At 44.8% G+C, this 24,985-nt stretch overlaps 1 protein-coding gene across 1 annotated transcript in view; it reads left to right on the forward strand.

Annotated features, from left to right (window-relative positions):
- Nucleotides 1-22,342, forward strand: part of szt2 (SZT2 subunit of KICSTOR complex) — an 85,228-nt gene extending 62,886 nt beyond the window's left edge. Inside the window, exons 60-75 of the mRNA XM_069718468.1 lie at nt 885-1,070; nt 6,226-6,481; nt 6,586-6,665; nt 7,410-7,535; nt 7,645-7,847; nt 9,091-9,187; nt 9,815-9,895; nt 10,248-10,322; nt 13,225-13,290; nt 15,476-15,689; nt 16,188-16,365; nt 16,447-16,569; nt 17,468-17,984; nt 19,913-20,023; nt 21,213-21,281; nt 21,374-22,342. Of these exons, the coding sequence (XP_069574569.1) occupies nt 885-1,070; nt 6,226-6,481; nt 6,586-6,665; nt 7,410-7,535; nt 7,645-7,847; nt 9,091-9,187; nt 9,815-9,895; nt 10,248-10,322; nt 13,225-13,290; nt 15,476-15,689; nt 16,188-16,365; nt 16,447-16,569; nt 17,468-17,984; nt 19,913-20,023; nt 21,213-21,281; nt 21,374-21,517 (2,526 nt within the window). The 3' untranslated portion in view covers nt 21,518-22,342. The remainder of the gene's footprint in view (nt 1-884; nt 1,071-6,225; nt 6,482-6,585; nt 6,666-7,409; nt 7,536-7,644; nt 7,848-9,090; nt 9,188-9,814; nt 9,896-10,247; nt 10,323-13,224; nt 13,291-15,475; nt 15,690-16,187; nt 16,366-16,446; nt 16,570-17,467; nt 17,985-19,912; nt 20,024-21,212; nt 21,282-21,373) is intronic.
- The last annotated feature ends 2,643 nt before the right edge of the window (nt 22,343-24,985 follow it).

The raw sequence follows: 24,985 nt of genomic DNA on the forward strand, positions 1-24,985 counted from the left end.
AATGAATAAATATGTCACTTCCTGTGATAATAATCCTGCTGCACATCACAGAAATATTTTAGTTCTAATCTTTTTTTATGTATTTATTGAACTTAGAGAACCACAGAGATAAAAGCTCCAAAAAGGTCCTAAAAGCTGCGTATGTTTCCAGAACAGAGCGTCTGTGACTGGAATATAGAAACAACATCAGCCTGTCAAAATAAGAGCTTTAGATGCTGTTTAATTCATGTTCATTCAACACATAGACCTGCTGGATGAAACAAACAAAGAGACGTCTCTGACAACTGGACGTGTGGAGAAAACTCATTTAACATCCAGTAATATGGAATCACTTCCTCTGATCACAAACATTTAATCACATCATTTTAATGTGAAGAACACATTTCCCACAAACCCCTTCACTTCCTGTTTCTCCTCTTGTTTCAGTTTCCTCCAGTGAACAGAGTTTTATTTATAATGCTTTCAGCCCAGTTTCTGTTGACGACATTTTTTGTGGAAAAATTGCGGGAATTTAAAGAAATTGCAAGCAATTGCACAATTTCCTGGAGGGACTGTTTAATATATACTGTACAACACTTTCTTTATCACACACACACACACACACACACACACACACACACACACACACACACACACACACACACACACACACACACACACACACACACACACACACACACACACACACACACACACACACAGATGGATGGATCTATCCCTCCCTCCCATTTTGGGAATGCGGCAGGGAATTCATAAAAAAAAAAAATAACTAATAATAAAAATAATAAAATGTCGCAGGTAGAAAACAGAGAAAAACAGGATGAAGCACATCAGAACAGTAAGCACAGCGTCATACGGCTGTTTGTAATCGGTCTTCTCTGCAGGTGACTCTGTACAGCTACAACTGGTCCGTGGACCTGGGCGCCTCCCTGAACCGGGAGCTGGTCCGCCTCGTTCAATGGCAGAACGCTCGTGCTCACGTGGTCCACTGCCTGTTCAACCAGAAGATGGGCCTCTTCCACCACTACTGCTTCTCCGACGCACCCATCCACGAAATGGACTCCAAGCAGGTGAGGACGCTGTCAGCAGGGACGGGAGGACAAATGTTCTCACTGTTCCGACATCAGCCGAACATTTTTAAATATTATTATATTTATCTATCATTCATACAGTCTACCGAGGCATAGCGCTGGTAGAGAGGAGGTCCTGAATCATGATAATAGATTTATACCACATGAAGGAAAATAACACTTAAATAGACAGAAAAGCACATTTAGAGGTGACGGTGACTTTAGGTTAGGTTAGGTTAGGTTAGGTTAGGTTAGGTTAGGTTAGGTAGTTACTTACTTTATTAATCCCCGAGGGGAATTTTTTTTCGCTACAGCAGCATACAGAAGCAACACTGCATCTGGGATTACCTCCACATAAACAGCTTTCTTCAAAGTTAAATCTCTACCAAAGTTATATCTCGACCATACTTTGGATGAATACCTGACTTGGTTCACATCTTTTTCCAGGTTACATGTCATCACGTATTGGATCATTATTTGTGAGAAGTATCACCTCCTGCAACCATATACCTGCTGCATGGCTTTTTATATACGGCCGCTTATACTATTATTATTAACAGAAAATTGTCAAGCTAAACTATATTTGCACTTTAGATATGTTTAGTATTTTTTTCATTTTTCTAAAGAGCCCTTTCTAAGCCTGTGAGTGGATGTAACCATGCTGTCCACCTGTGTCCTTCTCTAATGACTGTCACCTACAAACACTGACACTGTAAATGGACCATTAACCGTGTAGATGCAGCAGAACCCATCATGATGTTCAGATTGTATGTTACTGAGAGGACAAATAAGCGACACAGTATTTATTTTAGCCATGCTCTTTTATCACCTGCTGACACGTCAGCCGCTCTCAGACACTCTCTGCTGTGTCCTAAACTGTTGAAAGGAGGCAGCTGACCATCATCAGCTGTCCTGGTTCTTCATGTGGTGTCCACAGACTGTTTATAAAAGTGTTTGTAGCTTCAGGTCTGTAAAATGGTTCTGATCCAGAAGTGTCTTCAGCTGCAATGCCAGCGAGTGCCACTAGAGGTCGGCTCCAAAAAGCCTCCGGCTCCATAGACTCCCATTCAACTTCTCTCATCAAATCCAAAGTGAATAAAATGTGTCCATCAGTTATCTCGGTGTTGTTAGCTAAAGTCACTCCTTCTTATTAGTTTTCTGGAGGTCCATCTGAAAATAATCCCTCATTCATTAGAAAAGAAGATTCAAGAAGACCTGTTTTTGGGGGCGTGTCTGTTTGATTGACAGGCCTGTGGTGCAGTCAGGTTACAGCTATCGGTGGGCGGGACGTAGTATCGTCAGGTTTCCAATCAGATCGGTCAGCTCCACCGCTGGCTCCTCCCCCAGCTCGTCCAAATATGGTCACTTCCTGCTCCAAATAGCAAAGATGGTGACGGACAGAATCTGAACTGGAGGCTTCATAACGTTCACAAACCAACGATGACATCACTGATGGTTGATGACATCACTGATGGATGATGACATCACTGATGGTTGCTGCTTGGTTGAAATGAAAATGACCAGAGTCAGAAATCTCTGTGAAGAAGGGTTGTACTGTCACATCAGCACTGCACAGGTCTCCACATGCCCCCAGTGATGACGTGGTGTTACTGACTCCTATGTTGTTGAACTGCTGGTCAGCTGCTGTGTGTGTGGATCATGATCACAAGGAGAAATCTGATTAAAGCTAGTTAACATGTTAGGTTTGACCCCCACCTCTATCACTGTATGATGAGGAGCTGTTTTGGAGCCTCTTGTGCAGCTTTTAGTTTTAATTCCAGGACACCATTTCTTAATTTTTTTTCAGAAACAGAAAAGCTAAACTGATATCAGACGAACCTTCGTGGCACTTTAGGATGAATGAAAGATTTCTTCCATCAGCATCTGGTCTGCTTTTACAGACCTGCTGATGCAGCTGGAGTTCGTCCTGACAGAATGTGGCGGTCCGTCATTGTGGCTGCGTATATAGACGGGAGCTGTGGAGGAGAACGGACCGCTTGGTCAGGTGGAACCAGGCCTGCAGGGCAGCATCTGGACCGCCACTGTCACAGAGGGTCCCGGGGCCCGGTCATACAGCTGCTGGGTCCTGGGGGGGGGGGTCATCACCTGTTCCTCTACCAGCTTGTTGGTGACGTGGTTCTCATGGTACTTTTGAATCGTACTCCTGATGTGTGTTCTATGTGACTTTGTGATGATCTGCTGCAGACAGACGGTCCCTGGATCCTCTCCTGCAGCTCCTGCAGCTCCCTCTCAGCCTGTCGCTGCTGTATTCAGCCTGTTTTCTGTTTTGAGCGTCTCAGCAGAAGTGCTGCAGCCGCTCGTATTCAATATGGAGCCACGGATCAATATGTAACTAATGGTCTCTGCAGCACAACCCAAACAAGATTCCTCACTCATGCAGCTAAGCATTTTTATTGGATTTATTACCCCTGTGTGTTCGCTGCCTCCTTTTGTTGTCCGGATCATATTCTGAAAATATAACCCTGTCACATCAACGGCCTTGTTTTCCAAAATGAAAGACTTAACTTCCTCAGTGCAATTTAGCCCCTGTCAGTTTCCATTCATCCTGGTGGATTATTTATGATCAGCTGTGGAGGGACGAGTTCCCACAGTCCAGCGTGCTGCCTGCTACTTTTAACGTCCCATCTCTTCCTCCACACTCTTGCTCTCCTCCACCCTCACATCTTCAGCTGTCACTGAGCTGAGGAAGAGGACCGGTGGTGCAGAAAGACTTATATGACAGTAAACTACACAGAGTTTCTGGATCAGGTTTGACACACAGAGCTGCTGTTCTACAACCGAGCACAAACCTCTGTGCTGAGAAACAGAAGCCAACGTGCAAGTGACAACAGCTGCAGTTCCTCGAATGGCCACTTGAGGCTGCTACCAAAAGTGAGCCAATCCCCACCTGGACCAATGAGTGTAAGGTGGTTTCTAGTCTTTTGATTAAATGTAACATCTGAAGTCCAATAGGACCTGCTTTGATGAGAACTAAGTGGCAGGTCTTGGGTACACAGACTGTGAGCATCTCCATAAAGTACAATCCTCCTATTTTGGTCCATGTGTACAAAACAGCAGAATAATTAGAACATCCTGCTTCTTCCATAATAAATTTGTGAATCAGATTATCATCCTGAAAATCTTCGGTCAGCTAAAAAGTCAGTTCGACCACGGACACGTTGACATATATTATATTCAATACAGTTAAATTGAAAATGTAAAAATATACACAAAATCTTTTGCCCCGTGTTGTTCCAACGTAAGAGGAACAGTTTGAACATTCTGCGACAGAGTAAGACACCAAACGCCCGCTCAGAGTTTCCCCCTTGGCCAATAAGAAAACAAGCTTAAGAATAAAAAGAAAGAAAGTTTTCTTTCCCTCCGATGGCCTCGCTCTTCATCGCTGCATTAATAATGAGTGCAGACAGAAGGCAGAGTCAGAGCAGCAGAAGATTTGCCTGAACAGAACTTCATCTGTCACGGTGCTGATGAGGAGCAGAGGGAGCACCAGCGCCCGGGTTGACCCTCCGGCCTGCAGGCACACTGGGGCATCTGGTCACTGAGCGGCTTCACAAACTCACAGCCCCGAAGTTCCTCTGAACAAGAAACACGGACGATGACAGTGCTCTGGACGTGTGTGTGTGTGTGTGTGTGTGTGTGTGTGTGTGTGTGTGTGTGTGTGTGTGTGTGTGTGTGTGTGTGTGTGTGTGTGTGTGTGTGTGTGTGTGTGTGTGTGTGTGTGTGTCCAGTAATAAACCAAACAGAACTAATGTCCATGTAGTGACATGGACCTGTAGTGTAAAGGTCTCCACTTCTTTGACCTGTGGGTCACTGACACAACCACTCAACATGGACTCTTAATCCTTAAAGTTTAAAAGTTAAAAGTTTAAGCTGACCATGCAGACACTCATGCTTAATCTGAGTTTATCTCTGAAAAGACCACATTTTACACTTCACTGCAGTTTTATTTACACAAAAAACCAGAAGAAGATATTTTGAGTACTGTCTCAGTGTAGTTTTACATCTCTTCCCTGGAGCTCTACCAAGAACAGGTTTAGTATCTGTGCCTTTGACGTCACCAGGTGTTTCCAGACCAAACCGTTCAGAGGACCTTCTTGAGGGCAACGACCGCCCAGAGAGTTTCCCTCAGAACTAAAGAGGCTCTGAGGCCTTTTGCTGTTTGCATTCTCACCACCAACAGGACCTGAAATGACCCGCTGCAGCCGGAGCTCACCGGACTGACGCTCCGACACTTATTCCTCCAATTAATACACTTTTCAGTTTACTTGATCCGGTTAAAACTCATCACCATATTTTACTTGTATGCAAAGATGCAAAAGCGTGTTTCATTCAAGAGGGCCACTAAAAACATAAAAGACATTTTAGATGTATTAACGGGTTCACTTGAAGCCTCGTTATGATCCGCTATCATCCGCCTGGTCATGTGGTGCATTGTGGGTCGGGGAGGTGTTCCTGAAGAAGACCATCTAACTTTAGATTTTAAAGCCACAACAAGCTGCGGTGCTTCAAACAGCATCACACCGCTGCAGCAGCACGGACACGGAGACTCTTTACATATTTCTCTGGATCGATCCAAGTCACGCTGGATTTCCTCAGATGTGTATCGACTAAATGAAGCCGGAACATTTGTTGCCGGCCCGTTTCTCAGTATCGTGTGCTTCCAGTTGGAAATTTCTTCTGCTGCTTTAAAGTGATAAAGAGTTATAGGAATTTAAAAGGTTCCAAGTTCCTCCGGTGAGGACACACAATAAGGAGGAAATCCATCCCACCGTTCTTAGAACCCAGAAATAGCTCCTCCGGTCAGAAAACGCCTCCTTCTCTCTTCTAAATGATGAACTTCCAGACTAACCACTGGTTTTCTTTGTTCTTGTTCCTTACTAGCTCTGTAACTAAATGAGCACTCAGTGTTTTGTTCTGTATTAGATGTTGGACAGCAAACGTATGACATCACAAACTTATAGAATTCCAAACAGCTTGTCCAAAAGGCACAAGTACTGAATATGAGTTGTATGAATATTCTTTGTGGACTGAGTGTTTTACACTTTGGGACCTTCAACTGTTCAGAGGTGTGATTTATTCTCCAACCATTTTGGCCCGTCCCTCGTGTCTCTGATTGTCCGTCTGTCCGTTGCAGGACCCCAACCCGTTCCTCGGCCCGTCCATGGAGCCCGACGCTCTGCTGCGTAGTGCTGTTCCTCCTCTGCCCAGTAAGGAGCCGGGCAGGCTGGGAAGCTCTGGCCGAATTCTCGCTCCTCTCCACTTCCCCTCCGAGCTGCTTCCCTTCGACGAGGCTCTGCGGGACGTCTGCACCGTCCGACCCCTGATGGACGGAGACGTGGTGGCCCAGCATGGCAGCCAGCTCCTGGAGATCAAAGCTGCTGAACGGAAAGGTTAACAGTGCTGCTGATGATGAAGATGATGATATGTGTTGTTATCCGGTGAGCCTGCCGTTCAACGTGGTGAGGAGAAGTAATGTCTGCCTTTGTGCTGACAGAACTGGAGAAACAGATGAAGATAGAGAACCTGTTTGTGACGTGGCAGCAGAGGTCAGCGCAGTCCAACATGCCCATTTCAGTAAGTATCCCAACACTGAACACTGCATGCAGCTCAGTTCACAATGGGTCAGGTTCAACGTTTTATCAGTCAAATCAAGTCCATTTTATTTAGATAGCACATTTTAAATATGAAAAATAAAATTCAATATAAATATAAATAAAAGCTTTAGTAAACTAGAACGACACACGAGGAAACACGAGCGCCACATAATGCTGCAGAAGATCAGACAGATGAGACACGGCTGCTCTCCAGTCAAACACGAAGACACAAATAGTCCGACTTTAAATTAGTCCGACTTTAAATGATTTGTGTAATGAACATGTGGTCAGTGTCAAGATGGAGGGACAGAAGATGTGTGCTCAAACTTACATGTACAGTCTGAAACCAGTTTATTTATTAAAACCATGAAACCAGGCTAACGATCTACACACACACACACACACACACACACACACACACACACACACACACACACACACACACACACACACACACACACACACACACACACACACACACACACACACACACAACCACGCCCCTGACTGAAGGTAGTGAACGATTAGACTGGACTGCATCGTAGTGAAGTCTGGACATGAACATCCTGAACTCTCCACTCTCTGACCCACTGAGCCCCGAACCCTCGGCTCTTCAGTGTAGTTCTGAGCATCATCCTGCTTTCAATCTCTCCTGACCTGGCCGTAATAATAATAATAATAATAATAATAATAATAATAATAACGTGTCTGTGTGTGTCCACAGGGCTCAGATTTGGAGACTCTGAAGCAGTCCTCCAGGCTGGTCCACTACTGTGCCACCCCTCTTCTCTTTGACCCCGTCTTCCGCAAGCAGATCCAGGAGGAGCAGATCTTTCCGCCGCTGGTGAAGGTATTAAATAGTTGATATAGATTTTAATGATTCAGTACTTTACTATATACCCACAATATCTGAATGAAATGTAAACTATAACCATGTTCTCGTGGTATCTGCGTGTCAGAAACGACATCGCTCCAGCGACTCCACGGCGTCGGGTCGGGACCGCAGCTACAGCACGGACTCAGCGGACATGCTGCCCACCCGGCTGAAGGAGGAACCCTGGCTGCTGGAGATTTCCAGCACTTTCCTCCAGCAGTACGTCCAGTACCTGCAGAGCATGGGCTTCATCCTGGTCCAGGTCCGGCCTCAGTCTCCAGCTCGCAGGTCTGTGTGGGCAACAACGCTTTATTTCTCACCTCCAGCTGTCGGGGAATGTCTCGGTTTGTGGGCTTTTATCTGCGGTCGGCACATGGAGGGATTATTGAGGCCTGATCGATGTTTGTGAAACCATCCTGCAAAACACCATAAACAAAGGCAGCCTTCAATATGTTTAACACGTTTGAAGTGGAACAGGCCCCGGGCCACCAGGGGGCGCCCACCTGCCGCGCAAGAATGAATAACTCCACCGACTTTTGACTGCATTAGCGGTTCTTACTTCTTCTGAGGATGACGGACTTCACACCGCTTCAATTAAAGATAATTTCTACCAATGTCCAACATCTATTTAACTTGGTTGTGTCATTCTTATAGGTTACAAAGGATCAGGGCATGCTGGGTAATGGCAGGGGAGGAGTCTGAAGGGGACTATGGGGAGTTTCCCAGCGTACCACCACAGATGTTATGTTAACAGTATTGAGTTTAGTGCTTGTCAGACTACTTCCACTGAGTTTCCAGAGTTTCCAGAGAGACCATTTGTTGTTGTGAAACAAAGCACTTTGTACCACGAGCGAAGCACGTTGATTATTCATTGAAGAAACGGCTACAAGTCATTTGAGTTCCTGTTGCTCTGATTTAATGTGGGCAGTGACTATGATCATACGCTGACGTTGTCACGAGATTCTTTAAGAAATGTCCGGTGAAAATACGGCCTCAGGAGCTTTTGAAACGGGCCTGAGAGGCCTGAAGCCGACTCACCGTGAAGCAGGAGGTAAATCACTCGGTTAACTTTCTTATTTTGAACTACAACACTGTTGTGATCCAGATTTGTGTTTTCAAACAACCCAAGCTTCTGATTTACTGTTTGAGAAGTAAGAAGTGCTGACTGCTCCATGAACCCTGTAAATTATGGGATATGTTCGACAGCATCACAAGTGGTTTCACTCTCATTTTTGTGCAAAAGTTAAAAATGTCTCACTCCATCTCGGCCTCTCTGTCAGGCTCCCAGTGCCCACTCTGTTGATTAGTCATCGTATGTGTTGTGATCCTCCTGTGACCTCTGACCTCCCTCGACTGTCTGATGTAACCGGAGTCGATGCAGAGCAGATTCACGTCCTGCCTGCTGTCACTTTCGAGGCTCAGACGCTGTGACTCACTCCACATTGTGTCTTGCGGGTTGGCTACGTGCTGCTGGGGGCCTTTTTAGTCCAACCAGATCCTGACTGCCCCCCCCCCCCCAAATCTCTTCCAGCATCGCCCGGGCTCGTGCTGCCATGCTGAGCTCCATGTCCTCGGAAGGCAGGATGTCCTTTTCTTATGTGAAGCAGAAGAGCGAGGACAGCCCTAAGGTCAGTCAGTATTCACTTCAGAGATGCAGAAATCCTCCAAACATGCGCACATTCTGGGATTAACATGACCCCAATACATTCATAATGTCCGTCACTTCTACAAAAGCATTTATTTCCTTCATGATACCTGCAGATGACAAGCATTCATCTTCTGAATTCATCTTTAAGAAGTAGTAGTAACAGCACGTAGTAATAACACGTGGAGAAAATGTATCCACTTTGGATTTGATGAGAGAAGTTGAATGGGAGTCTATGGAGCCGCAGGCTTTTTGGAGCCGACCTCTAGTGGCACTCGCTGGTGTTGCAGTTTAATGCACTTCTGCATCGGACTCATTGTTCGGCCCCGAAGCTACGAACTCTTTTATACACTACAGACACACACGATCTGATAAAACCATAGTGAAGGTGGTGTTGGCTCACTGATGTGGTGTGCACATTTAAACACTGGATCCAGAAGACGATGGATGGACGGATGATTTGTTTCTGTACATGAGAGGAAGTATCAAAAACATAAAAGACAAAATAAATACATGAAATATCAAATAAAATGTCAACACTAGAATTTCTGAATAACCTTCAAATACCTACAATGTGAGATTTAATGAATGTTTTTGTGCACCGGTGAAGATGACAGCATGTGGCACCACTGCGTATCACCTCCAGAGGGCGCTGCCGGGAGGGATCGTGTTGATGGAACTGGCTTTTCAGGTGAGATGAGGATGATGACGGCCACTCGGGACCAGATACTCACCAACACACTGTATCTGCTAACAGCCGTTGACGTCATCCGTCGGTACTTCTTATGATTTCAAAAGATTCAAGTTTTGAATGACTCAATCAGTTTGTTGTAACTTTGAGACCGTAGTTCTTTAAGCTCGTCCAGATGGACTTTTATTATAAAAGGTCTTAACATGTCGGCCGGCAGCATCCTTAACGAAGAGTGAACTCACTGCACTCCCAGTATCCAGTGTACCATCCTCCTCATGGATTACTTTGATCCCCAAGTTCCAAGAGTCATGAAATAAGCATGTGCTGTCCGTGTGCCGTGTTCTCCTGCCAGGGCTGTTACTTCTGTGTGAAGCAGTACGCGCTGGAGTGTTCCCGCATCCCCATGGGCCAGACGGTCAACTCCCAGGTGAGTGTTTGACAGCCGTCTGTCCTCCTGTGTGGAGACACCAGGCTCCGCCTACTCTTCATGAGGTTTACAACAAGAGCAGGTGAAGGAGAAACTGATGTAAACATCACTGTTTGGATGAAGGAGGGAGGCGTGCTTATCTGCTGTTGTACCTGTGTAGTCCACTGGGGGGCCAGGTGCTGTCAGCTGAGGTGGGGTGGGGGGTGGGGGTGCATTGTGTTTGTTAATCACTATTGGTATTCACCATTATGAAAATAACAGTAATCTTTGCCTATAAAGTGTAGATATGTCTCCTGCTACGATATGGGGACTCTTGTACTGCTCTGTCTAATCGTTCACTACGTTCTGTCGGGGGCATGGGTGTGTGTGTGTGTGTGTGTGTGTGTGTGTGTGTGTGTGTGTGTGTGTGTGTGTGTGTGTGTGTGTGTGTGTGTGTGTGTGTGTGTGTGTGTGTGTGTGTGTGTGTGTGACATCCTGGTGCTCTATCCAGCTGCACCCTTGTATACAGTTTGGATTGGAGTGACACTAAACACAGAAACACAGAAATCCAGTGTGCAAGATGGCCGATGATGTGAACCGATGATGTGAACCGATGATGTGAACCGACTTTTGAATCGGAGCTCTTTTAAACCTCAGGTTTTGTCCTGTTTGATGAACTCGCTGTCATCACTGCAGCAGCAACACGTTTCCTCGTCTTTAGTTTGTGACTCCACTGCTGAGGCCTCCGAACAATATGAGCTTCATATCATCCATCCATCCACAACCACTCTGATTTCTGAGCTCCTCTGATTCACCATAAAGACACTGTGATCAGCAGGCTCACTTCTATCCATGAACATTCACCAGGTGTTTTGAACATTCGTGGTGAATGTGGGCTTGTAGAGTGAATATGGTTTCCAGGTAGACTGTGAAGGATAAAGGGAATACTACATGCAGGAACGTATCTGCACAGTTTAGAAACTGTATTATGTCTTGAGTTGCACACGTTATGCACGTTCTTTGTGCACACGTCCACTTTTAGTGTGGATCCTACGTCCTCTTTTAAAGATGAGGCCCCGGGTGGTTGTCCTCCTGTCTCATGGTCTCTCATCTGAGGCCCGGTGGTCGGGAATATGAAGTGTAGATATGTGAAGTGACTGATGGATCTCATTGGGAACCATCCTTTTCATTCCACCGCTTCCAGGGACCATCGTACCACAACTTCATGTCTCGTGTGTGAGAACACAAAGGACTCCAATCTGCATTTTCTTAAATGCAGATTTAAAATAGTCCTGTAAATCAAGTTTGATGATTCTCTTCTCAACAAATCTTCTATAGCAACAAACTTAGTGACTTTTTGGGCACATTGAAGAGGAGCTGCTGAGACAGTTTTAGCTGGTGACCCTAAAAATGACTTTTCTCCTGGTTTCTGACTGATCTATTTGTTTTAAATTAGCGAAGCAGTTCACTTTGATGTGACAGAGGCAGAGAGATCTGTTCTGGAAGATGTTGAAGTTGTCCTGGTGTTTGTTTTCCTCCCGGTGTTGTTGTTTACTCGTCTGCATAGTGATGTCATTCATACAGGAGACGATGGCTCTGTGTTATAAAAGGGTTTATGTGGTGAGAAAGGGAAGAGAGGCAGCATCTGTGTTAAAGATGTCCATAAATAATCTGGAACATGAGGCGTAATCAAACGGTTTGTATTGTGTAGAGGATGAATTGTGTTCCTGAAGTGTGTGAAGGATTTGAGGCAGTGACAGCACATGTTGAAGTCGCTGTTTGGATGCTGGGAAAACATCATCTGGATTATTTAGGTTTTTAGTAAGAGAGCTAGATTATGTTTTTTTTTTTCAAAAGTTACACAATCTCACTTTTAATTTGTTTAAATATTAATACTGTAAACATGTTGCCATGGTAACACATCATCTCCCCACACAGCATCTCTTTGGACTGAAGCACAGCCCTGACATCTGACTGGGTTGTGTGTGGATTTGTGATTTTTTGTTTTGTTTTGTTTGTTTGTTTGTTTGTTTGTTGTGTTTTCTAAATTGATCTTCCGAAATACACACACACACACACACACACACACACACACACACACACACACACACACACACACACACACACACACACACACACACACACACACACACACACACACACACACACACACACACACCAGTGGTGAGGAGGACAATATAAAGTGAGGTATGCAAATATGTACAAACCTTTTTCTTCATGATAAAGTTCAGTGAAGTGATGAGTGAAGCATCGTTAGCTCGCCTCGACAGCTCCGTCAGCAGAATATGGATTTATTGTAAAACCCATGGAGGAAAGCTGCATGAGAATCCACAGCAGCTGGATCGTTAGCTTCCTGCAGCACAAAGGAAAGCTGATGGGCTCCTGCTGTGACGAAGCGCCGGTGAGGAATGAGAAATCAGCTCCTTCACCAACCAGTGAAGCAGAAAATATTTCAACAGGACTTTACAGTTAACTCCAGTGAATTTGATGACGTCTGCTAAAGTCGTTTTATCCACGAGTCGTCAGCTACAGTGGTCTTAGTAGTTGGTTGAGAGTCTACAACAGATGATGTTCCCCTGCTGACCTCTGGGCAGCAGTCTTATCTATGGTGGCTCTGAGGGTCAAACGCAAAAACTTTTTACTGAACACACAAAGATTTCAGAAAACCCCAAAACATTTCATAGTTTTGTAAAATGTTTTAGTGTTTGACCCTCAGGGCCACCGTACTTATCAGTGGTCCATCGCTCCAATCTCTGTATGAGAGCTATTTTATTTTCAGTGTAAAAACATGTTCTTATTTATTCTTGTAGCACGCCTTCAGTCTTCCCCTCCGTCCGTCCGTCCGTCCCTCTGTGTGTATCTTGTGTCTGCCTCGTCCCACCTCATGTCATCTCTCCATCAGGGCAGCCTCCTCACCAAACCTCGTCTCAAGCCGTTTCCAGACGCCAGCCCAGTTTCTGACTGTGCGGTATGTCCCAGCTCCTCTCAGGGAGGGGTGTCTCCCTACGATCAGGCTTCACCCCTCCTCCCACTCTGCTTGCTGCCGTCAGGCCTGAGCTCCTCCTTTCCACATCTACCTGTCCGTCCTTTCGTCTCTTTGGGAATGAGCGGGATCAGTTTTAAATGAAGTGCTTTCATCCCTGTGGGAGCAGCAGTCAGCAGGTTGGGGGGATGTAGGGCTTCAAACACCGGGCCAGTCAGGTGATAACGCCTGCTTCTCTGAGGTTCAGGTGTAAGTGGAGCTCCTCTGTGATTCTCTCTTCCTTCTTGACTTTCAGCAGGCTGTCGTCATGGTGATTGTTGGTTTGGGTGTCGCGGGTGTCTCAGCTCAGTTTCCACCGCTGTCGTTGCCTCTGCTCGTTCTCCGACAATCTCCCTGTCCGTCTGTCTTACCTCTTTGGTTTGTGTTTGTTTGCTGGGGTTGAAAGCTGCTGCTGCTGTGTGCGCTGTGTGAAAGCTGCAGCAGTGTGGCGTCGCTTCAATCTCGAATTAATGATGGACCGGCAGCTCCTGGACGGTCTCGGTGCTGAAGCTGCCACCGTCAGCTGGAGGCATCAGAGGCTGTGAGACGGTGAAGGACTGTCAGCAGGACTCTGGTCCAAAGACTCGCTCCAAAATGTGCTTGAAGCTGATTGACACTCAAAACTTAAAAAGTTACACGAAACAGGCTGTTTTTAATCAACATGTTCAATATGCTCACAATCAGCATCATATGTTTGTTTTACTGTGATTTAAAAAAAGGCCGTTTAAATTAGAGGGAAACTGACTGTTTTTTAGGAAAAGTTAATGTTGTTAAAATGCTCATGTGGGTGTTTGAAGAGATTCACTTACTACAACAACACAACACTTTATCTGACAGGAAGTCTCACCGGGAGACGGGAAGTCTCACCGGGAGACACTAGTCATCTGTCTACACTGATTCACTTTGAAGGCTATAAAATGAAATATTAGGTTAAAGAATCCCCTCAATTTGTCATTGCCATCTTCAATTATTTTATTATTTAAGATATTCGGTTGAAACAAAAATCTAAAGCAAATCAGAATTTCATCAAATTTCTAATTATTCTCGAGAAAATTGGTGTCTAGTTCAGTTTAGTTTTTTTGGAAGGGTCCCAACAGATCCATCCACGACTGTATCTGAGTGTATAATACAAAAAAAAAAAATCGGATTAATTTCCAGCTTAATGACATCATCCTTCTATAAAATACATATTTTATGTCCAGAACAGAAAACGCAGCCTTAAACTCAACAATCAGTAAGTGTCACATTTTAAAACGTCCCATTCGCAGCTCTTTTTCCCATCAGCCTGCTTTGTGTTTCCTCTTCCTGTACGACCTCAGTGATCACAGCTCCACTGCTGCTGTCATTCATTTCATGTCCACTGAGTGCAGCTGACAGACAGCGAGATCATGCAGCGGTCGGGATTACAGGTTAGGGAATAATAAAGTTGTCCTGATAGTCAGGAGGACACACAGAGAAGATGTGCTACTACAGAGATGTGTCGTCCGGTAGACAGCGGGCCAGCAGCGGGCCAGCAGCGGGCCAGCAGCGGGCCAGCAGCGGGCCAGCAGCGGGCCAGCAGCGGGCCAGCAGCGGGCCAGCAGCTCACACGGCGTTTATCTGCCAGACAGTAGCAACAGTTCAGGTTCATCTTTTTTGTGTTCCTCTGTGCCAGAAGAATATTCCTCCTCACTCCTGTGTCTGTGATGAGGGAGCTGATGAAAGTCTCTGAGTTTGTGGACAGGAGAAGGAGTGGGACGGGTCCAGACAGCGATGCAGAGACAACAGTTGTCTCCTGTTCTGTCTTTTCCTGCCGCTGTGAGCTGGTTCCAGATGTACATGCAGGAGCAGCAGCTCAAACAGTCTCCCACTGCATTTCCAACTCCTGCTTTTGTCACCTCCCTTTCAATGTCAGATTGAATTCAATGAGATGAAATGATGAATGTGATTGATATCAAAGCTGTTTAGTAAATGTTCTTACTGAGGAGGAACGGCAGTCAATGCAGAGCAGGTTCACCGCTGGTAGTGGTTGGGAGTCCGTGGTGTCGGCCCGGTTCTCCAGACTGATCCGTGTGGTGAACTTGTCTGCAGCTCCTGGTGACTCCCTCCTCCTCCCCGTGACTGTCTCCCCGTCTCCCCCCTTCTGTCGCAGCTCTCCATGCTCTTCACTGAGGAGTGCGATAAGGTGCGTGACCTGATGCACGTTCACTCCTTCAGCTACGACTTCCACCTGCGGGTGGTCCACCAGTACCTGGTCGGCTGCCACATGACGCTGCGCCAGGGCTACCAGCTCACCGACTTCCTGGACGACTTCATCTCCCATCACCCGGACATCCCCAAGTTCGGCCGCAATCACGTCTTTCAAGGTGACTCCGGTGGAAAGTCCTGTTTCACACACAGAAGCAGCTACAGTGATGTGTTTTGATCGGGTTCTTTAGTTTTAGTTTGAAGAAAAAAAAGTGAGTTTCAGGGACAGAGAGGCGGTTTGTTAGTCTGGTTTGGTTTGAGAACAATACCCAAACAGTACTTTTAATTCTAGAGATTTGTCCGTCTATGAAGCCTGTTATTCAGGAAACAGAATGAGTGAGTTTGTGAGGCTGACTGAACCTGAGCTACATGTAAAGCATCTTCTTCATCTCTCTGCAGCCAAAACACAACACTTAAAAACATCCAGCAAATGTTTGTGGAGCAAATGTTGTTTCACAGAGAAAAGAGATGAGTGCTTCTAATATCTGTGACCTCAGCGGGTCTGTGACGAGACAACAGAGGGCCGATGGTTTTACATGGAGTCTCCGCGGGTCCGTAGAAGAACCGGGCTGCATGTGATTATTTTTCTGAGCGTCTCTGATCTTTGTGTGAATCAGGGAGCTTCTCCATCTCCACGGGGATGATAACAGCTCACCAGCTCTACAACTACATCACCGACCACGCCAGCACGTACGGCATGAAGCCGCTCCGCATGTCCAAGGCTGCAGTCAGCACCGACAACAAGAAGGGGACACCGGACCTGCACGAGTACGCTCTGGTGGTTCTATGGAACAGGTGAAGATATAAATCCCAGAATGCATCTGTTCTCCTCACACCAGGCGCCTCACTCCAACCCTCTCCTCTCTCCTGCTGTAGTTCGGGCTCCTACAAGGACCTGGAGGGCCTGCACCACCACGACGACTTCGATGTGTCCCTGGTGGTTTGTCACAACGCTGCTCCGTTTGAGGAGCAGTCGGACGGGGAGAGACATTTACTGAGGTGAGGAGGACCGCCACCTAAAGCACACGATAATCAGAGAGTCACTAGTGAGACCAGAGCACCGGAGTACTGCAACACAATTACAGCTTTCATCATAAGTCATCACACTTCAGTGATGTGACACCACACGGTCCAGTAATCTGTTAGCCACACAGTCCTACCAGGAAATTAACACAAATTAATAAATGAATTAAACAGCATCTAAAGCTCTTATTTTGACAGCTGATGTAGTCCTTGTTTCTATATTCCAGTCACTGACGCTCTGTTCTGGAAACATACGCAGCTTTTAGGATTTATTTTGGAACCTTGATTCCCATGGTTCTGATGGGGCTTCAGAACCAGTGCTTTAAAAAAAAAAATACCATCTTTTTTCTTGACTTGCAATTTTTTCTACTTCCCTCAATTCTACCTCAAACACCTCACTCAAAACTCAGCTAATTACTTCGCAGCTTTTGAGAAAATCTGCCGCAAAAGCAAACATTTTTGATCTCAATCATCACAAAAAAACTCCTGGAGGCGACTGGCTATAGACAGAAAATTAAAAACCTGGTTCCAGCTTCTCCCATGTGAAAATGTGCTGTTTTATATTGATAAATTTAATCTATTTGAGTTTGGACTTGAAAACAATATTGATATTTGAGAATTTAAAAAGTCCACCAGAGAGCACAAGTTACACACTGGAAGAAGATCTTTATCAAAATTCTTGGCTCATACTGTCAATAAATAGAATTCATTATCTGTCAATATATCATCTGATTCTTTAAACTCAAATCTTGTTTTTATATTCCAATATTAGGCAGGTGATAATAAACCTCCTCCCAAGTCATGGACTTTTTGCGGTTTGATTGACTGTTGACATGATTGTCCCTCTAAAGTTGAAACCGTCCCCTCTGTGTAGGTTGCGGTTCTATGTGATCATGACCAGTCAGAGAGAGCTGTTCCCCCGCCTCACTGCTGACATGCGACGCTTCAAGAAGCTTCCTCAGATCCACCGTGACCCTGGTGAGGTGGGAGGTCGCCCCCCCCAGGATCGAGCAGAAGTCTCCGGGTCCCGTGGATCGGAACAGGACCTCTGGGAGGAAACCTCCTCTGAAGCTGCCGTCGCCTCGGCCCCCAGCGACGGCAACGAGTTTTATCCTCTGGCGGGGGCCGGAGCCGAGGCTCAGGGGCTGCTGTACGCCTCCCCTCTGTTCCCGCTGCTCAACAACGAGGTGGCGTCGGCCCGCAGACAGATCCAGGCCAGCGTGGAGCAGGCCATGGGGCACTGCCGCAGGGACAACCTGTGGAGGAGGCTGTTCCACGGAGAGCACGTGGCCCTGGACAAACTGAAGCTGGCCAAGCTGTCGTTCAGCGAGCTGGAGGAGCTGCTGGAGGCGGTGCAGAGTCGCTCGGTGGGAGAGATCGACCCTCAGCTGGTGAGTTCACACCTCAGCGGTACACTGCAGGGTCCTGACATCCATCGCCACAGCTCCTGTTCTTACAGGACAGTCACTGATTTGCAAGTCACATGTCAAGAACGGCAGGAACTAGATCATTGAGGCGTTGAGGGTTAAACAGTAGTCCTCCCATTTATTTGAACTCGGGTAGTTCATTTAGGCTGCTGCTAGCTCACCTCATAAGTTTATGTTTATGACATGAGCTCTCTTGACCAGGGAACACTGAGGTCTTATTGTGCTGCTGCTTCTCACTCAGTACGACTATAATACAACAGCATGGAATACTGTGGAGAAACAGTTGTTTTACTGCAGATTATCTAACTAGTAGCTCCACCCGAGATCTGATTGGTCAACTGAACATTTGGAACAAATCATCATGACATCACATCCTGCTCATCACTAGAAATATCAATCTACCTCCTCAATGGGAACATAGAATTAGAATTGAATTTGATATAATATGCAGTATAATGTAGTTTCTACTTGTTCTAGTTCTATTAAATGACCCATTTGGTGAAGTCGGGTCTCTTTTGGTCCTTTTTGGTCGCTCCGAGCACCCGTACCGTAACACCACGGATAGTCACGCACTTACAGTCCTAGAGGAGGCTAGCTGGACCGGTTTGGTTTGAACACATGACACGGAGCTAAAATGTTAAAAACACATGAGAACATGGATATCTTTGTTCACTAGATATCTTTGTTCATCAGATATCTTTGTTCATCAGATATCTTTGTTCATTAGATATCTTTGTTCATCAGATATCTTTGTTCACCAGATATCTTTGTTCTTCAGATATCTTTATTCACCAGATATCTTTGTTCATCAGATATCTTTGTTCTTCAGATATCTTTGTTCTTCAGATATCTTTGTTCTTCAGATATCTTTGTTCATCAGATATCTTTGTTCTTCAGATATCTTTATTCACCAGATATCTTTGTTCATCGGATATCTTTGTTCATCAGATATCTTTGTTCATCAGATATCTTTGTTCACCAGATATCTTTGTTCATCAGATATCTTATTCAGATATCTTTGTTCCTCAGATATCTTTGTTCATCAGATATATTTGTTCATCACATATCTTTGTTCTTCAGATATCTTTGTTCCTCAGATATCTTTCTTCATCAGATATCTTTGTTCATCAGATATCTTTGTTCATCAGATATCTTATTCAGATATCTTTGTTCCTCAGATATCTTTGTTCCTCAGATATCTTTCTTCATCAGATATCTTTGTTCATCAGATATCTTTGTTCTTCAGATATCTTTGTTCACCAGATATCTTTGTTCGTTAGATATCTTTGTTCGTCAGATATCTTAGTTCACCAGATATCTTTGTTCATCAGATATCTTTGTTCCTCAGATATCTTTGTTCATCAGATATCTTTGTTCATCAGATATCTTAGTTCATCAGATATCTTTGTTCATCAGATATCTTTGTTCCTCAGATATCTTTGTTCCTCAGATATCTTTGTTCATCAGATATCTTTGTTCATCAGATATCTTTGTTCCTCAGATATCTTTGTTCCAACCAGACTGAACTAGCTGATCAGTTTAGTGTTTCTATGTTCTGTATTTATTCAGTTGGAGACTAGAAATCCTCTCTGTTGCTAGGGTGGTTGCCAAGGGTCCGACTACTTCCTGGAGTAGTAAACATTACATACGATACATAAGAGTCTACTGACGTTACTGTTTGTTTTCCAATTGTTAGTCATACCCCCATGTGTTGCCACGGAAACGGAGATCGCACTCAAAAAGTTTTATATTTTGCTCCACAATATGAAGACATTTTGATTCCATATTTGATTTAGTTGTGAAGTTGTTGTGGAGGTGAAGCAGAATGAAACCCGGTTGGTGATGAAGTTACAGGCAGGTTGCTGTAATGGTGCTGTGATGTGTTGCTGCAGGACTGTTTCCTGACCATGAGTCCAACCTGGTACCAGAGTTTGATCAAAGTGCTGCTGAACCGCTTCCCTCAGAGCTGCAGACACTTCGACGACAGCGGCATCCAGTATCTGGTGAGAGGAGGATCTTCATGTCTGTTCTCTCTTTTAGTTCAGAGCAGCTGCAGCAGGAACATCACTGACAGACTAACGAGTTACTGGTGTTAGTTTGTAATGCAGCTTCACATGATGTAAACATAGGAACAATACAGTTATTGAAAGTTGAAAGTTAGTTTCAAACTGAGTGTTTCAGTGTAAAAAAATATCTCAACTTAAAATATTAGTATTTTGTGACGGAGCGCCTGAATCCTCCCAGATAGTTTACGTTCATTACAGACTGAAGGTGTAACGTCTGAAACTTGAGGTGTGTAAACCATCAGTGAACCGCAAGTCTGCATTTATTTTCAGTTCCACTGTTGCACAGCTTTTAAACAGTTAAACGTAATAATCTTCTCTCTAACTGTGTGGAGAGTTATTTTTCTTGTTATTAACAAATGCCATGAATAGACCAAAAGTCTATATCTTAATACTTGTGACCTCGCTGCTGTCTGTAGCTCTCAGCTCCACCCGTTTCTAATACAAATAATAATCACAAATTCAGAGGTTCAACATAGGTTCAGTCATTTTAAACAGCTTCTCGCTGTCGTTTGTATCGATCACGACTCCAACAGGGTAAAAAAGCATGTGATGATAATCCTACACATTTTGTGTGTTCATACTTTAACCTCAACTTCATACAGTCCTTCAGTTATCCAGGAGGCTCCCTCCTGTCTGAGTTCATGAACATTGTTGTTCTTAAAAATAGAAAATGTTCACACTGGAATTTGGGGGAAAATATCAGCAAATTCTGCAATGCCTTAAAAAGTTGGGACGCTGTGAACAATGTAAATAAAAACTAATGTGATGATTTGCAAATCAACCAAAGACAACATCAAATGTTGAAAATGAGAAATTGAATTGTTTCATGAAAAATATCTGCTCATTTTGAATTTGATGGCAGCAACACAACAAGGTTGGGCTGGCGGCATGTTTACACTGAGCTGCATCACCTTCTTTTTAAAGCACTCTGTAAATGTTGGGGAACTGAGGAGACCAGTTGCTGGAGTTTTGAAAGTGACGTGGTCCCATTCTTGTCTGATACAGGGCATACGGCAAAGTGTTTCCTTAATGTTTAATATCATAAAGGGATAAATGTTTACAAGTAGACAACTTGACTTTAAAAATGTCACGTTAATCTGTCTCCACGTCTGTCCTCCTGTTCCAGGCTGTTCTAAACCAGAAGTTCACTGACTGCTTTGTTCTGGTCTTTCTGGACACGCAGGCTGGAAAAACAGTGAGTTATCATACTGGTCTCATTATCTTTCATTGTTGCATTATATTTGTGTGAACTGCTCAGGAATAATTCTTTTCATCTTCCTTCCACAGAGTTTGAAGGTTGTGTTTCGAGAGCCGCTGCCGTCGCAGCCTCAGGCCAGCAGCAGCCCTCCTCCTCAGCTGGTGTCCATGTATCATCACCTGGAGTCTGTCATCAACACGGCCTGCTACAACCTGTGGACGGGCCTGTTGTAGGCCCAACCAGCGCTGCACTCACCACCGCGCACATCAGCCTGTCCACGATCCAAACACAAGGTTTTGCTCGTGGGTTCACGGAGGAAGATCCTCTCGGCTGCCAGCAGCTCCACCTCTCTTTAGTGAAGATCTCGTCTGCCCTGCAGCACCACCCTGTTTGGACCCCGGATGTCTCATCAGGAGCTCATCTGCCCCCGAAGCAGTCTGACAGGAATCTGATTGAAAAGTAAATGGGTCCTTAGTGCGGTGCAGAAAACCTCCCCGAGCTGGTTCAGTAGCAATATTCATTCATTCAGACACGTATTTTAGAGAAATATCTTTTCAAACGACAAGGAAAAGTGACTCCAGATGAGCAGACACCGTTTTTATAAACCTCCTAGTGTTCTCTTGTACAACACGTTCTAATGATGTTGTCTGGTTATATTGGGTCGTTACGCCCACAGTGTACAAAGCCCTGACTCAGCAGCACCGAGCTCATGCTGAACCTGAGCATCGAGCTTCTGTTAGTTTCAACTAAGTTTATTCAAATAAGAAAATGTCTTCACACGATGCCGACAAAAAGAGTCAGAGGCAGAAGACTTGGTGCAATTCTACAATGAACACAAAGTGAAACATCAGAAAAGATTCATACACCGCAGTCCAGACTTCAGATATTCAAGCAGACTCGCTCCTATTTATAGAAGATGCGATCGTAGCCACAAACTGCAGACAGCTCACCGAAACCTCTGAACATCCTGCAGCCGGGCCACCGCTGGTTCAGACGGGTGATCAGCTGTTGTGTTCTCAAACTGCAACTCAAACATCTCAGAAGTTTGCCCCGTTTCAAAAATCCGGGTTTAAACCAGACAGCGTCTCCCCGGCTTTTAAAGAGTTCAAACATCATATCGATCCGCTGAGAGAGATCAGGGTCTGACTCGGGTGGCTGGTCCATCACGCCACCTTCTCTTCACTGCGTGAATCAGAGCGCCACGCTTTGTGGAGTTTTCACAGCCTGAACCATCTCCGGGAGGAACACACGACGCTCTTCAACAAGTTCAGGATGACTCCACACGTTCTGCTCCGTCATCATCGCTGCTCGGTTGGAGTTCGTCTTATCGAACCAAAATCAAAGTTTCACTCAGACTTCTGATTTGGACTGAAGCTGCAACTGAGAAGGCAACAAGACAACAAGACATCCTCGAGGTCTTCAGAGAGAGGCTCTCCCTGACGACCTCTGACCCTTTTACTGACTGACTGTTGTCAGTCTGTCTGATGTCTTCATGAGCCAGAGGCCTCCAGGCTGCTGGAGGTGGAGCTCCTGGAGTCTTGTGCTCTGAAACTCACCCCACATTTCAGTTTTGACCAATGAAGGAGACGTCACTGTATTTCTGTCTGCTCCTCTGTGGAGGAGAAACATCCTGAATATATAGAAGCTTCTCAGTCATGGCATTCACTTCTGGTTATAGACCTGCACAAGTTTAAACGCCACTGCTCCACCAATAGGTCGGAGCTGCCTTCTGATAGCATGTAGCCGGCTCATCATGCCACATCAGTGTTCACGAGTCACGGCTGACATGTCAGTGTGCAGAGAGGGAAGGCTTTTCTGTTCCACTGTCTAATGTGTCAAACCTGTTATCCACTTGAAGCCGACTGCCATATCTGGTGCCCTGAAGTGCCTTTCTCTTTATTTCCTCCTTTTTTCATTCCCGAATCTATGAAGTGATGCTGTTGCTGTTCCATCGGCTCTGCAGAGATCTGTGATGTTATGCAGTGAAAGTGCCTCAGTCATTTTGGAGAAATGTGAAATTGCCTTTCATAAGCAAGAAAATGGATCATATTAGCTCTGGTGATTTGCATAATAGCATGCCACATGTCATCAGCGCTGAGTGTTTCCAGAGCAAGTTCAGGTGATGAGTTTCACTTGTGTATTCTGAAACTGTGCAGCAAGTAATCATACTTGAGTTTAGAAGAGGGCAGGGAGCCAGCCCGGCATGGGACTGTTACATCACAGGAACTATGAAGGCTTGATATCCGCTGCAGTAGCTTGATTAATGACATATTCAACAGCCTCAGAGGCGCACACATTTCCACCAGGAGGAATCCACACGTGTTTTCTAAATGAAGAAATGTGGAGCTCAGAGAACTCCGACTGAATGTTTAACACTGGCTATTTATCAAGCAAAATGTGAACTGGAAAAAGTTAGCCCGGAGCATATTGCCTCTGTAATATAAACACTGCACTAACTGTATAATGTTTATTGTGTATATACAGAACAATTTATACAGTATGTAAAATGTTAAATAAACCCGAAGGATGGATGAAAATGTGTTCCATAGTTTTTGACATTAGCACAAAGTATGATATGTGGGAATCTGAGGCGAAGTGAAGTCGAACCATCAGAGGGAAGTAAGACCGCCGTATATGATTGGGGAAATGGAGCACCTCCTCTCTTTAGCTCTCCATGGATCCATCGGCCACAAACAAACTATGCAGTTTGAAATGTCATGAAAACGCAAGGCTCAAAAAGTTTTGAAATGGACTTGAAGAAGGGACCACATGCTACACTAACATGTTTTTGTGATATTTTTATGACATATTCGACAACATACTCTACTATGACATTTTATTGACAAATTGGACAACATGCTATGACATGACATGCATGACGTTTTTATGACTTTTTGGTAGACCTACTATAATATCACATGAGGTTTTAATGACATTTTGAACGAGACACTCTAAGATGACATTTATATGACAATTTGGAGGACAAACTGTACTATGACATTTTTGACAACATGGTCCCATAACACCTTACAACCACCAGAGAAAACACAGCAAGGGAACAAAATGACAGAAAGCACATTAAAAGCATCAGCGTGAACAAGAAAACAACCCCGGCCTACAGCAGCATGATTAAAAGGTGGAGGCGGAAACTCTGGACCCACAAGCAGGCGGTGCTCCGAGAGAGAAGCTCTGTTCAGATGATTTGGTTCTGGAAGATCTCAGCTCGGTCAATAAGGGCCTCGTATGTAAAAGGATTTTCACTTCTATTATTTATTTTACAGGGGGCCGATGAAGAGAAGCTAATATGGGAGAAAGTTGATCTCTCTCGCAAACTCAATTTGAGTCCGTTTCAGAAATAAAAGCCTTTTCTCATAGACCACTTTTAGAAAACCAAGTGCATGTAGAGGAGTCCTTTCAGTTAGTTATTAGCTTTAGTATGGTGGGTTTTTAAACCACAAAGATTTAACGCATGAAAAATGTCCTCAAACCTAGAAAAGTATTGTTACAATGTGAAACTGGAATCATCCCGATGTAAAGTCCACTGGCCAGGAAGAAAAGCTGCGCACTGAACAATCACGCAAACCAGGAGGAATTAAAAGATTCGGTGCATCTTGAGTAATTTTATTTGAAATGACGGCCACCAACTCCAGTTCTTATAAAACATTCATGATCTCTACTCAGGTCTTTACAACTATTTAGAA

The sequence above is a fragment of the Brachyistius frenatus genome, unplaced genomic scaffold (genome assembly GCF_029030835.1).
Source record: "Brachyistius frenatus isolate BFR_SWC_R1_liver_20210118 unplaced genomic scaffold, ASM2903083v1 Contig_192, whole genome shotgun sequence".
NCBI lineage: Eukaryota > Metazoa > Chordata > Actinopteri > Embiotocidae > Brachyistius > Brachyistius frenatus.